Here is a 16,678-nt window from a genome sequence, read left to right as displayed (position 1 = left end):
AGAAGAAGAAGAAGAAGAAGAAGAAGAAGAAGAAGAAGAAGAAGAAGAAGAAGAAGAAGACAATTCTAAAATCCAGAACTTGAATTCATGTCCAACATTTATTCCTTCAGATGTGTCAATTGGCCAAATACGCCCACTGTTGAGAACGGTTCTAGATCTGGTCCAAGACGAACTACTGTAGGGGATTTATTAAAACCGTTGAATTCGGAATATGGTAAGTGGTAGTTTCAGGGCCTTTAGCTATTGTTCTTGAGAAATGACCCGGTAAGAAGAAGAAGAAGAAGAAGAAGAAGAACATTCAGGATACATACCTGAGCAGGAGAAGGAGATGAGGGATCATTTGAAGTAGATGTCTCTGAAGCTTCTTTTTTGACATCCTTGGCCATTAAGCTAAGATAGGCCGCATCTTCCTCATCAAATGATGATTCATCAGATGAATCAGCCCAATCATGCTCTTCAGCAATAAGACCTTTGGCCTTTCGCTGGTGATTCTTCATCTTCTTGTACTTCTCTTTCAGCTTCAGGTATTTGTCATCCCTAGACCTGAAATAGGATGGGGTTTTGGAGGATGGCGTTGCAGTCTTCTTTGATCTACATTCACCTGCAAAGTGACCAGTGCGGTGACAGTTGTAGCAGATCGCTGAAGCCTTGTCTATTTTATTATACTTTGACTTTTCCTTTAAGGTCAGCGAGGGAGATCTGCGGAAGTTGCTTTTGTTGGCGAATCTCCTAAAAAATTTAGTCAAAAGCGCCAGGGATTCATCAAAATCTGCAAGATCAGATTCTGATGCATCCTTAGAGTTAGTAGAGTCTAAATCTGTAATTACAACAGGAGGAAGAGAGGAAGAAAAAGAAGAAGGGGTTTCAGCTGAAGCATCTTCAGAGATCAAAGCTAATGAAGAGCTTTTCATTTCTCTAGAATCTTTGATCTGCTCATGATTAAGCAGGATCACGTAAAGAGAGAGAGAGAGGGGGGAGAGAGGACATGTCATTGGACATCTTACAACACAAGGAATAAGTGTCCCAAGATTCAGGAAGACATTCTAGAAACTTAGTTAAAGTTTCAGAATTAGAATATTCCCTTCTTACAGTCCTAAGATCAATAAGAAGACAATTAAAACGTTGTGTTGGGACTGAATTTTAGTGTTAAATTGTATTCGTTTTGAAAGTTTATAATTGTCTATAATTGTAAAGTTAGTGTTTGACTTTGTTAGAGTTGTTGACTTTGACTAGAAGGGTTTATTGTTTGACCCTATATAAAGCTTTATCTTCTAGTGAATTAGAAAGAAGAGCTCAATTGTAAATCATACATATATTGAGAGTTTTATAAGAGTTTTGACTTAAATTATGATTAAAGAACTTTTTGTTAAGTGTAGAGTATTAGAGTATCACCTTAACCAAAGAGATAAATCAGACGAAGAAAATTGTCAACCACATCGGCACATGACCATTACTTAAATTCCGACCTCCATCAGTAAATTTTTTGGATCCACCTCTGCCCACAAAGAAGCAGCAGCAGAGAGGCATAAGTCGAGCATCAACACAACCAAAAAAACAAGGGTCATAGAGAGATAGGGTAAAAAGAAAGTTCACTTTTGATTGGGGGCAACTGTGCGAAGAAAAAAGAAACATGGCCTCTGCCTCATCAATTCTCTCTATCTTCTTTCTATTGGTGAAATTAAGATGTTGCTTATTTCAAGTTGTGGAATGAAAATGATAGGGAATGAAAATGGGAATGACTTTTCATTTCCCATAGTTTTGACCTGGAATGAAAATTTGGGCTTTTAAGGGAATGAACTCATTATATTATATAAAATCAAACAATATCTTTTATTATCATTCTCATTGACTATTGATTAATACCTCTAACCAAACACCCTCTAAGACTACATCACAATATATATAACCCGTAAATCATATATATAGGGTTGGTTTCCAGTGAGAATATAAGTTATGGTGATAAGCGTAAGAATAGATCTAGACCCTTGGATCAATCTAAATTGGATGACAATAGCACTAATGAGGTGCAACCGGATCAATTTTTTCCTAAAACACAATCAATGAGATGAGATTAAAAATGATCAAAGATTTAGATATCTTGTTACGTTTTCTCAACATAACTTTTTTTCTCAACAGAATCATTCGCAAATATATATAGTAAACATAAATCATCAAAACATTATGAAAGCATTTTCTGTAACGAGATTCACATATTTTGAATTAATAAAAGGGAGTGCTAATGGCACCCCTTTAATAAGGGTGTTGAATGGTATTGAATGCATTGAAATTTGTAACAACTTTATTTTTCATCAAACGTCAAATCTCATCAATAATATATTATATTATATTATTATTATTATTATTATTATTATTATTATTATTATTATTATTATTATTCATTGTATATTAATATTATTTTAAGTTATATTATATAATATATATATATATACACTATACAGCTGTATATATAAATTAATATTATATATAATTTTCATTTATACTATTATATATTGATTTTATTTTTATATAATCTTTTAATTAACCGTAATTTAAAATATATTAGTTTTAATGACCTTAATCACTAATTTATGTCAAATATACAATGTTTGATGAAATTTTAAACTACTTTGACTAATTTCAATATTAAACTCAAGCCGACGTTAAAAATGTAATAATTTAAAAAATAAATAAGATATATATAAAAGACTTGAAAATGTAATTATTTTTACAAAAAATTGTATTTTAAATTTTATAGATTATTTTAATATTTTTAAAAATAATATAATTAAAAAATTATAAATAAAAGAATTAATATCATGGAACTCATAACTCATAACTCATAAACTCATAGTTATTTAAAAAAAATTATCCTTACATATATTTTTTAATCCAAAGAAGTCATATTTTTTAATCCAAAGAAGTCAGTGTTGTCCACCAGATAAAACGAAAAATGTAGGCTGCTGGACTCTTTCCTTTCCTCATTTTGTAGGTATGCTTTAATATCATCAACTATGGATGATTGGACCAACCATCTCAGACTCTACTTCTTCGTCTCCATCCCTATTCACTAATAGTTATGTTCTTTGCTGACAAGGAGTCTGAACCCTCCTCCTCCTCCTCCGGCTTACAAGAGTTACAACCATGCCGTCACTTCGAATTTCCTGAGATTCAGCTAGCAACCAATGACTTTGACGAATCATTAATAATTGGGCACGGTGGATTTGGAATAGTTTACAGAGCTAACATCCTCAATGGATCAAGTCTTGTGGTTGCAGCCATTAAACGTTTGGATTCCATGTCCAATCAAGGATCAGCTGAATTTTGGGCTGAAGTTGAGATGCTTTCTAAGTTTAGGCATTGTAATCTTCTGTCTCTGATTGGTTATTGTAATTATGAAAAAGAGATGATCCTTGTGTATCAATATATGCCCAATGGAACACTTGAAGATCATCTCCATAATCTCGCTACCCCTCTTTCTTGGCTTCAACGACTCAACATCTGCATAGGTGCCGCCCGTGGGTTACACTACCTTCACACCGGGAATTCGGGTTGGAGTTATACATCGTGATGTCAAGACCTCAAATATTTTGCTAGATGAAAGTTGGGCAGCTAAGATTTCGGACTTTGGGTTGTCCAAAATAAGCCCAACGAACCAGCCATCCACTTACGTCAAGACAGTTGTGAAAGGCACTTTTGGGTATTTTGATCCTGATTATTACGCCACTGGAAAGCTGACAAGGAAGTCTGATGTGTATGCTTTCGGGGTGGTGTTGTTGGAAGTGCTATGTCGAAAGCGTGCAGTGGATCGTAGTCTTGATGAGGAGCAATGGAATTTAGCAAGATGGGCTCAAGAATCCATCAAAGAAGGGAATTTAAAGCATATCATTGATTCAGATATAAGGGGTGAAATATCCCCAAAATGCTTGAAAGAGTTTGTTCAAATCGCCAAGAGTTGTTTGCATAACAATCCAAAGCAACGGTCTACCATGACAGATGTTGTGGCCGGTCTTCAATCTGTACTAACCGCACAAGAGAAATTCAATAATTCTTTGCAACCCGGACTCGGAGGCAAAACAATATTTGGTAGAATGATTGATATGATTTCCTTCCCCTAACGGAGATAACTCTGGTATTTCATTCTCCTCTAAACTTGTGCATATGTACCCCATCTTCGCTGTTAGCAGAAGACATCAATGAAAATACAACAAAATGACATCTCACAACGTAAATGCCAAAGGGTAGTTATGCGGAAAAGCGTACCATTAGTATTTCTAAAATCGGATGAACCATCGTCAAAACAGCAATTTATTTATATAATCTGTTTACGTTCATCTATTTCAGCCCAGGGTGATTCAAAGCTATCAAGTAATACCAGAGGCAACACTAGAACTGGTGGTAACACAGTAAGGAGGCAACACTAGAACTGGTGGTAACACAGTAGGAGCTGACCACACTATGCTTGAGGATACAAGAGAACTTCCTGCAGATCATAAAATTCCAAATTTGAAAGAATTCAAGTTTGCTGATTTGAAAAGGGCTACAAGTAACTTCAGCCCAGATCTTCTGTTGGGTGAAGAAGGTTTCGGAGGGGTGTTCTTATGTTGGGTGGACAAGAACACATTCGCCCCATCAAAACGAGGTGTTGGAATTGTTGTTGCTGTTAAAAGGCTCGGAAAAGGTATTCAAGGACATGATGCATGGAAGGTAAGTTCCGGAAACAAAAAATTTGGATGATTATCATCAAGTTATGATTCAAATTGTACCACATGCAGACAGCTAACACAACCTGAGTCGGATCACTCTTCTGTAATGATTCAGCTGGCATTGTACTTAAAAATTTTGTTTTATGAATCTTTTTGGCTGAAAGTAACTAAAAAGTTTTGTGAGTTCAGATAGAGATGAGGTTGTTAGGACGGTTGGCTCATCCAAATATCATTACTCCAATCGGATACTGCAACGATAAAAGACATGAATACTTGCTTGTTTACGAGTACATGCAGAACCAAAGCTTTGATCATGTTTTATTCGCAAGTAAGTTATATTAGAATCTCTATCATCATTGTTGTATTAGTTCTTCGATCTTTTTGTCAACACGGATAATTTTGCAGATGCGAAACCACTTTCATGGGGAACATGCCTTATGATAATGATAGGAGTTGCGCGTGGACTTGCGTATTTGCATTCATCAGAAGCTCAAGTCATATTCCGTGATGTTAAGAGCTCAAATATATTCCTGGACCAAGTACTACTCTTGCGCTGTTTCTGATTTTATGGCGGTCATCGTTTCATCTTTCATGCCATTTATTTTGAACATGTCTCATTGCAGGATTTTAATGCAAAACTAGGGGATTTTAGTTTAGCGAAACTTGGTCCTGAAATCGGGAAAACACATGTTAGTACAAGGGTTGTTGGAACCTTGGGTTATGTAGCCCCGGAGTATTATCAGACGGGTATGTTGCTACATATTTCCTTAAAGAGTTGTATATTTTTACAAGTAGAAAAACTAAATGAGCTAATGGGAACTTTGGACCATATTGGGCAAAAGACAATAGACATTTGAGATTTCTGATTCTAAACAACACACGTCAATGGTTACAGGTCATTTGACTGTGAAGAGTGACATCTACGGTTTTGGAGTGGTGTTGCTCGAAACTCTAACCCTTCGACAGGCGTTTGACCCCACAGGGACTAGTATGGAACACAATCTGGTCAAATGGGCAAGGCCAATCCTTGCAAGTAGAAAAAAGCTAAGGAAAATTATGGATCGACGTTTTGATCAGAATTACCCCCTAGAAGCTGCTATCAAATATGCTGAACTCGCATTAAGATGTATCGCATACAATCCCAAGTACAGACCTTCGAGTGAAGAAATTTTGCAGATTTTGGAACAAATATATGTCGTTAACAAGTAATGGAAGGACAACTTGAGACATGGTGATGCATGACAACAGTTTGATATGCGTTAAATACCGTTGCTTATTCTCCCATCTAGCTTGGGATAACATCATACTCTGAGTTGGGGAGCTTAATGAGGTACTTCAAATATATGAACTTCTCCCTAATTACTTCTTGATCTGACCTTTTTTTGCTGATTTTGGTTTTAATAGTCTTTATAGATCAAAAAGTCAACATTCATTGAAGAGAAAACGTTTTACATGTGTTCCTACTTGTATTGTATATATTGAATTTGTTTATTAATGTTGATAATTTTTTTAAGTTAATTTAAATAGTCATTTTTACAGGTTGGTTTGTCACTTTTTTACAAGGTTTATCAAAATTGTCTTAGATCCATAATTTTAAATTTCTTTTTGTAAATTTTTCCGGGTAAAAAACATGGCAACAACTAAGGTTCTTATCTCACAAGTAAAAGAGAAGACTCTTGCCTAGCTAGCGCTTACCAGGAAAGAAACGAATTCATTTTGATGACCAATAATGTTATCCGACAAGATAAGTGTCAATAAACGCTTGACGGGTAAGCATTTGATCAAATCTGTTATCCAAACTAGTTGGATGAGTAACCCATGGGTTATATGTTACCCTAACTCAAAAAGTATCAATAGAATCAAACATCATTTTTGGAGGTAGGGTCTGATAGAAAAGTATCATCAGTACAGATAACTATATTAAAAAAGCTATAATTAAAAGCAATAAGATTATAAAAACCCTAATAACTAATAAGACAGCTTAAAACAAAATTCCAAGAAAATACACTCAAAATTTGCATGTCTAATTCCAACATGAAGCCCTCTCCAACGAATGCATGCAGTTTTAAAAATAAACGTTACGTAGCATCTCCTACAATCAGACCACAATACCCACAACTTAAACTCCACCTCGTAATCAAGAACAAGCGCTAACCGGCTAAAATACTATGATACAAGAACACCAATTCGAAAAGAACATATGTTACCTCTTTTAACCGACGGCATACGGGATGGTTTCTACCTCTACGGGCCTCCACATGCTCTTTTGCACGCATAGCAATCCTTCCTTGTCCTTTGAGTAGGTTAACCGGACTTCCCAATTCATGGACCGCAACATGTTCTCCACTTCATTGATGGTCTCTACTGTATCACGAACAATTAGGTTCCCTTCGGGTCGCAAGATCCTATCCACCTCCGCAACCAAAGCCGTCATATTACATCTGTAAACATCAGTTTATAAATGGATTCAGATACTATTCACCTTTTGGAACATATAATCATACCAAAACCAAATCAAAGAAGAAAAAGGCATGCTCACTTATTTTTGATCTTGGAGAATAGATGGTCTGCATGGAGAAGATCATAAGATCTTGGGTATGTGCTGAATGATTCGCACCAGTCATGATATATTCCAAATAGTCCTCGCTCATATATTATGGGTAGTGTATCCGGAGAATCAACTGAGACCACGTTCATCACCCAAATGTTCTTGTCTTTTAAAGCAGCTGCAAATCTGCAATACAGCCGTTTAACAGATTATAAATTTTCACCATTCCAATCTTCATTAACAATAAATCATTTTGCTTACCCTCCATATATAGCTCTCATGTCCATCACATTCCTCACTGTTGACCAATTTATCCCTAAGCCATTCATATACGATTTGGTGACCACACGTTTCCAGTGTTCAAAGTCTGCAGTGAAATCCTCGGGTGCTGCTTTCCCATAAACACCAACCTGGGATGACAACAACCAGTATGGTGATTTTTCCACCCTTGATGGCCATTGCTCGGGCCACCGGGACCCACGCACTGGTGCGGCAACAGGTACCTCGTGCATGCATGCTTGCAAAGGTACTTTCCTAAACACATCACAGACGTCACATTACAATTAAGTAAAGAATTGCCAAAATCCAAATGTTTAAATAGTAAACCAAACAAACGAATCCGAGATACACCAAAGTAGGGTCTGGGAGGGGTAAGATGTATGCACACCTTACCTCAACCACCAGGATCAAAAGGCTGTTTCATGTGCATAACACAAAGGTGTGTGCAAGCAGGTAATAAGATAGATAATATAACACGTAACTAGGAAATATAACAGGTGGCATTAAGATTCAATAGGGCGTACACGATTCATAGCTCCTTCATTGACTCGGCCTAAAGTGGAAGATGAGACACAAAAGGCAATTGAATTGTTGATCAATATTTTCAAAAAGTAGTTTTGAAAAAAAAAAATAGTACCAGGCAGCATTTGGATCATCCGATTCTTTGCAGAGTGGAGGCTCATTTTGTGATCTTCCTTCATAGCATTCATTAGACATGGGCTTCTGATATACAGCCACACCCACTTTGTTTATTTTGTCCTTGCCAACTCCCTTCACCTCCCAGCACATTGACTTCGTTAACTTTGTCATTGCTGCCAAATTTTGCAAATGATAGATACTTACTTAAATAATGCAAGTTACTGTTTTTAGAAGGAAACCTAATAGCTACAAGAGAACATACCTTCCCAAATCCCGACATCTTCTGGAAGTTTCTGATAGATAGGAGTAGCAGACCAGACGAAGAAACCACCAGGTCGTAATAGACGATTCAACTCCAAGAGAAGTTTACCGCCTACAGAGAATAATAGTGATATAAAGAACTAAAAGATGTTTCAAAGAATATATATTTCACATGCATAGAAATCTATTTGTTTTCCTTTTCATTTTTGCAGCCAATATGTGTTATCTCTCTTCTGCTAGTTTTTGCTAGCGAACTCAGCAATAAAAAGAAGGAAGTTATATATAAGGAAGAATACAATACCTTCAATATGCCATGGAACTCTGCAGCGGGCACAGTGCACAATATCGAAAACTCTACCAGGAAAAGGAAGTCTCTGTGTACCCATCACAGCCGATAGGGCAGGTATTCCCCTCTCAAGTGCAAACTGAACCTGAGCTTCATGTTCATCTTTTGGAGCTAAAGACATGGTCAGAACATCTCTATCAAAGAGAAATCCTCCAAAGCTAGCAACCCCACATCCAACATCCAATATTACACGTGACCGTTTTCCCCACCCAATCTCAGGCACAATCTGTAGTAACAATAGCTAAATCTTAGTAACATTTTGTAAGTTCAAGCAAAGCAAAATTTAATTCTCAAAGAAGTTGGGATATACTTTGTGATCATAATTAGAAACTAAATGAGTCCTTAGCAGTACACGTCTTAAAGAAGATTTTCTCTCAATCCACAAACTATAATATGTAAAATTGTTGGAATCAATAGAAACCCCCAGCCCCAAATGAACCCTATGAAACCTATGTTACCTACACAAGTAATTGTATTTCTATTGTCTGGAATTAAGGACCAAACACCAAATTAAAACATTGTTTACATGAACTGTGTGTGTATTCACAAGGGCAGACCTGAGAACCCTTTGGAGTTGAGTGAAACTTCGTGATTTTAGAGAAAGTTTATAAAATGTAGGGGGTTAACTTTGTAAATTGCAAAACTGATGTGGAAATACTTTACCTAAGAAATTCATGAACCCAGAGAATCTAATGCCAGCCAGAAAAAAAGATTAGATAGTAAAACACGTTCTAACTGTGGGAGACGTACAAGGATCAAGTCCCTATATTTCCATTATTTTTCTTTTCTGTTTCTATTAATATCTGGCCTATGTTGCACCCCAAGTTTAACAATGTTTACATATTTCTTCCAGCACCTCATAAATATTGCTTTGGATAAATCCAATTATCCAATAAGACTACCAACAACAGTCATACAATCTTGGGGGCACACCCCATATGATATACAACAAGACTAATCAAAGAAAAGGAACAAGCAGTATCAAAACCTCCTCCATAAATAAAAGTAGATATGGATTAGCAATTGCTTATTTCCCTAAATAACTGGAAATAGCACCTAAATAATGGGAGCACAAAAATATCATGCTCGACAAGATTCAAAAACGAAGTTTCATCGCCAACACATACAGGAAACCTATTACATCCAATGCCTCAGAAAATCATTTGGAATCTAGCTAGCTATTGTGTTCCCATGAAGTTAGTAATTTGATATTTATCATTGACAAGATACCTTTAACTAAGACCCCCATATCTTATGCGCACACGGTCATTGAGTCGCCTATTACATTACAGAATTGTGTTCAGAGAAATTTGTTTGATGAAGTTGTTAATGGTATTGCCCTGACCATGACAAAATAAGGGGTTCCCAGAGTCAGACCTAATCAGGAAGCTCTCTTAACCACGGACACGTATATTACGTTCCAAAAGCAGATACCTAACATAAGAGCCTCCTGCAGTGGTATTGCTACCAACGGTTGTCATTAGTGCCAACACAACCACCAGTTACACGACTACCTACTAGGCTACTACCTAGGAACACCCCCCTTAAACTACATCTTATTCCCGGAACTGCTTTATTAGCCTTAGCCCTATATGATTCTAGGATATGTCTAGCTTTTACCTTATCTATAGACCATTCTTCCCAACTGATGGAGTCAGCTTGACACAGTCGTAGGCCAGCTAATGAGGAAATCCATGCACCCTTGAGGTATTTAGTCACCATCACGACCAGTGACTTTATCAAGAATAATGGAGAGGACTTTCATGAAAAGGACAAAAAGATACTGGGACACAGGTACCTCAAATCCTCAAATCACAGATCTAAGCCAGGCAACAAAGACATCCACTTAGTGCTAATATCGAGCACCCTATACTAGGTAATGATGTTGTTTGACTCCCAGGTTCCACCAACTATCACACATCTTCCTATATCTATACATCACCTGAACACCCTCCATCTGATGATACAGCCTACAAATCCAAATGAATTATACAAGATGCTTCTTGACAACTGGATATACAGCCTAAAATGTATGACCCAATAAACAGCTTGACATACCACCTATTGCTCCTTTCCCGGTGAATCCATTGGCAACCAGAAAAGGTATATGTGCCTGTATCCATACATCCCATCCAAAACCACTTGGCCTATACAGATATAACACCACAATCCTATGCCCTTATCTCAGCCATAGACAATCATTTTATTCCAAAAAATAAGCATGGGGCTCTACAGATTGCAGAATCCAGGATGATGCAAGGATATGCAAGGGGAGATCGATGCCTTGCAAAAAAAAATGAGATTAGATGCTTAAGGTTTCTTGATCTCAACAGGGGATATTGTTGTGTGCGAAGAAGTGTGTACTACATTTTTGTCAAAATATAGGTTATTAGATTGCAAAATAACAGATTCTCTCATGGTTAGCCAAGGAATCCTATGAAAGAACTAGAAAAATACAAGCAGCTAACGAGAATTCTTAATTATCTATGTATTACACAACCAGACATTGCTTAGTCCATAAGTATAGTCAGTCAATTTGTGTCTTCTCTGTACATCGATCATTAGGATGCAGTTGCTGAGATCTTAAGGTATCTCAAAGCCGTATTTGTATTCTGATCATGAACATTGCAAAGTAAGCGCTTTGTTGAGAAGGAATGCAAATTTCAAATTGGATAATTACTGTCATTTAGCTACAGGTTATTGTGTCTTTTTGAGTGGTAAGTTAGTCTCGTGGAAGAGCAAGAAGCAACACATGTATCATGGTCTAGTGTAGAGTTTTGAGTATCAAGCTAGTGTAGATGTTATTTTGCGAGACAAACATGGACCAAATGTTTGTTGCATGAGTTCATGAACTCCCACAGACAAACCAATCAGGTTACATTGTGATACCTAGTCTATAATCATACAGAACACCTAGATATTGATGATAACCTTAAGAGGATTGTATAATGGTACACAAACTGTTCTTCTATCTATTCAGCGTATTTGTATTCATACAGAACATCAATTCATAGATATTATAACAAAACCACTATGGAAGGCTCAAATAGACTTCATATGCTGCTAAGTTGAGCATGACAGACATCTATGTTCCAACTTGAGGAGTGTCAAAATCTACGAGTAGACACCGACTTTACGTCATATTCAAGGCAATACAATTAAGAGATTCTCAAAAGCCCCTTCTCTCATTAGTATGCTTATTAGCATGATTATGAGCATGTGTGAGAGTAACATATAATTCATGAGAATGTGCTTTTAAGAGCATACAAAAAGGATAAGATGGTTCAAGATATTTGAAAATTCAAACAATGAAATCCCATGCAAGCAAATTCTATAATTGTCGTCAACATCGAGATTCCATTGTATAAGAATCATTTCGATGGCACTAGCAGATAGATGATACTTTAGTTATAAACAGCAAAAACAAATTAATTTAGGCTCTGAGATGCCTTCTGAACCATCTTTTAGGATTAGGGGTTACAGATCCTCCAATCTAATATACTTTTTTGTCTTTTTTTTTGGCACCCGGGTCAGCTTACGCACACCGATTAATCCCCCGAGTGACCATGTATGACCTAACGTCATCGCAGGTGAACCTCCATGGCTACATGAGCTTTGGCAGTGCCTGGATTTGGACCTGGGGAAGATGAGATTTCCACTACATCGCCCTGAGCCTTAATCAGTGCGCCACAAGCCAAGTGGTTCCCTATCTAGTATTGATTGTACACAATAAAGGATGTAGGGAAAAATTGTCCTCCCCTTTCTTCTTTTGTAGAGGATGAACCTATTGGTATGAACAACTTGATCTTTCTTTGAAAGTTGCCCCATTACTTACAAATGTGTTGATGTAAGCATTGATCCTTCCCTTCCTAGACCACAGCTCTCATTATAATTATTCAAGGTAAGGTCCATAAATGCAAAATAAGCAATTAGTACCTATTTGTCGTTTTTCCCCTTGACCACAATAGCACCCCTTATAGAATATGGATAAATCATACAAGGGTGGGCCAGTGAGTTCTAAGTAAATAACATGCATCTATACTGTAATATCAAATTTCTAAGTGAACAGCCAAGGCAGAGAAACACTGACAAGCAAGAGCACACAGATCTAATGGTATGAATCTAGTAGAAGTATTACTTCTTGTATGAAATCAATGTAATGGAGGGCGCCATGCTTAAACTGAGTTCCACCACCAGGGAACGTAAGGAATTCACCGGTAACTTTCACCCAGTTTTGGTGTCCCTTAAGTTCTGCCAGCTTAGTGTGAGGAACATTATGGTACCATATCTGCAAAACAACATAAATTCATCAATTGTTTATATGTGAAGCACATCAAAGATCTATCCCTCTATTCCAACTTGGAGATACATTCAGACTTTTGGGAGTAATACAAACTTTGATATTATATTGGATTTTAATATAAAAAATAACCTATATGACTACCAATTGTATCACAAAGCTGTTGTTAATAATCATCTTTATCGTTTTAAAAGTTAAACACAACCATATCATTTGTAATACAGAGATGTCGAAGATTAGCTTAAAACTCTTATCTTTTAGTGGTGTAAAAATACACATGCATGCATATAATAAGTTGACATACACAATGCATAACTACACACTCATGTACACATGCATGTGTGTGTATAAACACTTGAAGAAAGAAGACACTGCGTCCAAAGGCATAAATCAACAAAATAAGTGAATCTACTGTGAAGAAACTACTATACCTTTTCCCTACTTGTAGGCCACTCTATTGGGCGTTGGTATCCTTCAGGTAGAGGAACGAGGCATGTAGGAGGGTTCTCTGGACAGTGCCTTTCCCTGTGTTCATAATGCTTAGTGGATCGAAGGCTCTTAATTGCTTGCAAGTTATCAAGGCATGGAATAAAATCGGACCCAGCAGTCACATTGCAAAGTTTCCAATGGTACCCATTATTTTTCTCAGGTTCTGGTGACTTATGCCCCTCCTTTTCATTCTTTGACTCTGTTGCCTGAGTTGAAAATGATCCATTTTGAACGGATGTTTCACTCAAAAGCTCTGACTGGGCCCCAGCAGGCAATGTCTCAATTGACGGAGCATCAACTTTGTCCTCTCTATCCTGTTTTACCTCCTTTTCTTCCTTACCCTCTTCATGGTTTTCTTGTCCTCCAGAATTGTTTCTATCACCATCGCCTCTTGTCTCCTCATCTTTAAGCTCCCCATCCTCTGGTTTAGATTCTGCATCTCCCTTTTCATTTTCATTTGCAGTTTTAGTTGTTGATGCATCTTCTGAGTTGGTAACTTTCTCTTCTTGATGTATCTCTGTGTCCTCTTTAGAATTGTTAACAGGATTGCTTTTGTCCTGTTGTGAACTGCTATCTCCTTTTGTTGCGTCCTCAGGTAAATCCCCAGGATTATCCTCGAACTGTTTCGAATTGCTGTTATCAGGAGTTGAAGTCCCATCATCGTTTGAACTGTTCTCATCATTGCTATCTTCGGTATCATAGCTCTTAGTTATTACTGTTCTAACTTCATTCTTGTTATTTTGTGTAGTGCCTAAACTTTGAAGAGGGACAACAGAGGATGAAGTCATCATCCATACGCCGACCAAGCAGAGAGCCACAAAAGCCACCAGTGTTACCGTAGAACAGTAATTGTTGGTAGATTTTCTGCCATCAACCTTAGAGTGTTTTCCCGGTGCCATGATATGAATTATCTCCTAAAAATCTGAAACCTGCAATAAAAGATGCTATGAATGTTGTCAAATTTTTGGAATGATATTCAACAAATCACAGTGGCAATTGGGTAAGAGATCTATTTACTAGGACCTAATTTGCTGAAATCAATGATAACTTTGGTAAGTAGACTTTTTATGGTTATGATATGAAATACTGTATAGAGATACCCATGTCAATATTGGAAAATAAGGTATAACTGTATAAACAAACGGTGAGATCAAATAAGTATAAGTTGATAATGCATCTCCTACATCTATTTGTGTGTGAAGCTGCCAAAGCCTCTCAAGCATAGGACCAAACAAAATTAGGACATATGCAATTTGGATGAGAAAGCAGCTCAGCGCTACAAATCATCTCATAGTTCTAATTCCAAATGACATTGTATAAATTATTGTAAGCGCATCCTCTAAAAACACTCGAAAGAGAAGAAGTGGGAGAGAGAAAAAAAATATGACACAAGCCACTAAATACTATGATGTATGTGTATATGTGTATGTACATGTTTTGTATAGTATGAAATCTCTACAAAACCGTCAAAAGCTCCAACCGTTATAACATCGAATATGTATAGTAAATTTAGAGATCACGCTTAATTCAATTTAGAATCCAAGATATTAACAAGTTTGTCTCAGTTTAGAGTACACAAGTGTACTATTGTGGAAGTTTTCAAGCATCATATTTGAATAAAATTATAAATCGCAAATTTAGAAAATCACCCGTTCATTTTTGAAGACGTCATACCTAAAGAAAACGACAAGTTCATGTTGGTTTAACCCTGTTTTAATATTTCTCTTAACTTCTTCCTTTGATTTATTTATTCGATGCCTGCTTTCACCTCTCACTAGAAAACACAGCTAAAAATTTAAAAAATTTAAAAACCATAAGAACTGAGAAACACAAAGACAAAAAAATTATCATGTTATATCTCATAAAAACATCCGAGCCAACATCAGTTATAGCCAGATCCTTCAAGAGTTACAGTGCTGATCCAAAAGATTAACAACAGCAATGTTGAGAATCACAATCCATGGATGTGAACATTTTTAAACTGGATACTCTCAGGTAAACTCTCCATAAGTAACAAATTCATGTAGGAACCATTAAAAGAGCAAACAGAATGGTAGCTTAAGCTACATGTTTTCCAGCAATTCTTGTAACTATAACCACAATGATTAAAAAAAGACTCCTGTAATTATCTCTGAAACGAATTTGCGTAGTAAGCTAACTTTCATACACGTACCGCAATAGAATCACGCTGATTTGAAATTTAGAACAAAACCCATATCAATATTGCATATAAACAGTAAGAACACAGCTCTTCTTCCGGTTTGAAAAAAAAAACTCACATATCCAACAAGTACGATGGCATTTACTCATTATCGCATCATGAACCTACCAAACTATAAAACGATTACAAGTGTTTAGCTTCAATCGTATCCCGCCCCAAATGTTAATACTGTTGGAGGCTGGAATGGACCAACCCCTTTGACAGTTAGGAAAACGAATCCGATTGACGGACATGATAATGAAACAAGAAGGAAAAAGATGTTATGGATCAGATGTAGTAGTGAAGGTATAGATCTGTAGATGGGTTATTGTAGATTGAACACGTACCTTAATCGGAAGCTAACAGTGGATCTGAAAGAGGAAGAACAAGCTGGTCATCGCTTAGTGGTCGATGCGACTGCAGTACAATCGGATCAGAGAGAGAGAGAGAGAGAGAGAGAGAGAGAGATGAGATTGCAATTTGCAACGTGGGGGAAGTGAGATTGACGCTACTTATTTCTGAAACGACATACCTTCAACATTATAATGTTCTTCCTAAAATACTAAAACCCAAATCTACAAAAAAAATATACATATATATTCTTTATTTGATTTTTAATTTAAAAAACTATAATTACAATAAAAAAAATATTTAATCTGTATCTATCTATACTATATTATAAAGCATTTGACTAAAACTCTTAAAAACTCTTAAAACTCTTAAAAATTCTTAAATCCGTTCATCCTCATCCGATTTCATCCCATATCTGAATTCGTGTAACTAACTGCAGATAAACACAATCAAATACAGGATAAACATCTCATTTTAAATATAAAAAATCCAAAATATAATTAGTATAATCATTAAATTYTAACAGAATACTTAATTATTATCTTTATAAAATTTATAATAT

General features: G+C 36.4%; 2 protein-coding genes and 1 pseudogene across 4 annotated transcripts; 2 read left to right on the top strand and 1 right to left on the bottom strand.

Moving 5' to 3' along the window:
- Window positions 1-3,076: 3,076 nt before the first annotated feature.
- Window positions 3,077-4,427, top strand: LOC112499906 (annotated as a pseudogene).
- Window positions 4,428-4,438: 11 nt separating this feature from the next.
- LOC112501193 (probable serine/threonine-protein kinase PBL10) lies at window positions 4,439-6,162 on the top strand. The gene is made up of 5 exons (XM_025104877.1): window positions 4,439-4,704; window positions 4,893-5,031; window positions 5,109-5,242; window positions 5,327-5,450; window positions 5,599-6,162. Exons 1-5 carry the CDS (start codon window positions 4,456-4,458, stop codon window positions 5,910-5,912), a joined length of 960 nt encoding a protein of 319 aa, XP_024960645.1. The 5' UTR covers window positions 4,439-4,455; the 3' UTR covers window positions 5,913-6,162.
- Window positions 6,163-6,589: 427 nt separating this feature from the next.
- LOC112500221 (probable methyltransferase PMT26) lies at window positions 6,590-16,259 on the bottom strand. 3 transcript variants are annotated; one of them, XM_025103598.1, is made up of 10 exons: window positions 16,113-16,259; window positions 13,508-14,494; window positions 12,915-13,064; window positions 8,732-9,002; window positions 8,432-8,542; window positions 8,168-8,342; window positions 7,513-7,785; window positions 7,243-7,437; window positions 6,911-7,144; window positions 6,590-6,795 (listed from the first exon to the last, which is right to left on the bottom strand). In XM_025103598.1, the coding sequence occupies exons 2-9, from the start codon at window positions 14,462-14,464 to the stop codon at window positions 6,916-6,918; spliced, it is 2,361 nt and encodes a 786-aa protein (XP_024959366.1). In that variant the 5' UTR covers window positions 14,465-14,494; window positions 16,113-16,259; the 3' UTR covers window positions 6,590-6,795; window positions 6,911-6,915. The 3 variants fall into 3 exon arrangements, with proteins under 3 accessions (XP_024959366.1, XP_024959367.1, XP_024959365.1); XM_025103599.1 differs by having other exon boundaries at window positions 6,590-7,144; window positions 13,508-13,601; window positions 13,677-14,494; XM_025103597.1 differs by having other exon boundaries at window positions 6,590-7,144.
- Between the last annotated feature and the right edge of the window lie 419 nt (window positions 16,260-16,678).

Source organism: Cynara cardunculus (assembly GCF_001531365.2).
Source record: "Cynara cardunculus var. scolymus isolate 2C chromosome LG 17, CcrdV1, whole genome shotgun sequence".
Lineage (NCBI taxonomy): Eukaryota > Viridiplantae > Streptophyta > Magnoliopsida > Asterales > Asteraceae > Cynara > Cynara cardunculus.
Note: the sequence above shows the minus strand (reverse complement) of the source record. Positions and strands in the feature narration are given on the sequence as shown.

Bases quoted from the DNA above. Each gene is read 5' to 3' on its own strand.
- LOC112500221 (XM_025103597.1), bottom strand. From the start codon at position 14,464: ATGGCACCGGGAAAACACTCTAAGGTTGATGGCAGAAAATCTACCAAC. The intron at 13,065-13,507 runs GTATAGTAGTTT...GTTGTTTTGCAG, and splicing joins GGCCTACAAGTAGGGAAAAG to ATATGGTACCATAATGTTCC. The intron at 8,343-8,431 runs GTATGTTCTCTT...AAAATTTGGCAG, and splicing joins AGATGTCGGGATTTGGGAAG to CAATGACAAAGTTAACGAAG.
- LOC112501193 (XM_025104877.1), top strand. From the start codon at position 4,456: ATGCTTGAGGATACAAGAGAACTTCCTGCAGATCATAAAATTCCAAAT. The intron at 4,705-4,892 runs GTAAGTTCCGGA...TTGTGAGTTCAG, and splicing joins AAGGACATGATGCATGGAAG to ATAGAGATGAGGTTGTTAGG. The intron at 5,032-5,108 runs GTAAGTTATATT...ATAATTTTGCAG, and splicing joins TGATCATGTTTTATTCGCAA to ATGCGAAACCACTTTCATGG.